At 35.1% G+C, this 919-nt stretch overlaps 1 protein-coding gene across 1 annotated transcript in view; it reads right to left on the bottom strand.

Annotated features, from left to right (window-relative positions):
- Positions 1–452: 452 nt before the first annotated feature.
- LOC111861585 (protein SDA1 homolog) overlaps positions 453–919 on the bottom strand; it is a 32,677-nt gene continuing 32,210 nt past the window's right edge. Inside the window, exon 19 of the mRNA XM_023846268.2 lies at positions 453–804. Coding sequence (XP_023702036.1) covers positions 760–804 — 45 coding nt within the window. The 3' untranslated portion in view covers positions 453–759. The remainder of the gene's footprint in view (positions 805–919) is intronic.

Here is a 919-nt window from a genome sequence, read left to right as displayed (position 1 = left end):
GTAGATTTACGGCACGTAAAAGATCCTCATGTCTCTAGGAGACCTCTGAGCAAAATTATTAGGCAAGTTTCCCACCCAAGTAGTTTCCAATGCCTCTGGTAGATGGGGTAGAAATTAAAGGGGGACGCACAATGGACCAATAACTGGTCTAAGTGCATGGGGAAACCCACCCCACTCTAATAATAATAATAATAATAATAATAATAATAATAATAATAATAATAATAATAAAAGTTTGCCTGGCTTTGGAAATTTTCACATTCCAAGGCAAATGATAATTATCACCAGTCGACTTCCTCTTCTTCTACTGTCATTAGAATTCAAACCTGGGGCCAGACTAATGTCAAATATTCAATCACTATTACTGGTTTGAGTCTCATATCTCATATCAGTATCTTGAACTTCTTAACCCAAAGGATCAAGGTTTTCAGGTCAAGGAAAATACACTGGGGTTGGGATTATTTCTGGAAAAATCAACAACTTCTAGGTCCACTGAGGAGTCAGAACTGTTCCATTAGCCATATCCAGTAGTTGGTTTGAAAACAAATAATATTGCAGCAAATCGTTGTTTTAGGGTATACAATCAGGTATTCCACTTGCATGAAGACTGGAAATTCCAAGATCGCATCCAACATGACACTGAATTTCAGACTCAATTTCATTATGTGTGACCTAAGAAGCAATTAATTATCTTCCACATAATCAAGGTTTTATTATACTATTTACAGTATACTGCAATATTTCACTGAATACATGTACTTATTTCATTTTCTTGAGTCTCAGGAGATGATTCCGAAGTGCAATCTGGAACATAAACAGATGGACGAGATACAGTAACATTTTATCATGACCATTAACCATTTTCAATGAATTCTTTTAACTACGAGTATATTATATTTAAGCATCCTGTTGCACTATT

Source organism: Cryptotermes secundus, unplaced genomic scaffold (assembly GCF_002891405.2).
Source record: "Cryptotermes secundus unplaced genomic scaffold, Csec_1.0 scaffold2113, whole genome shotgun sequence".
In the NCBI taxonomy this organism is placed as follows: Eukaryota; Metazoa; Arthropoda; class Insecta; order Blattodea; family Kalotermitidae; genus Cryptotermes; species Cryptotermes secundus.
The sequence above is the reverse complement of the archived record's forward strand: the minus strand, read 5'-3'. Positions and strand labels throughout refer to the sequence as shown.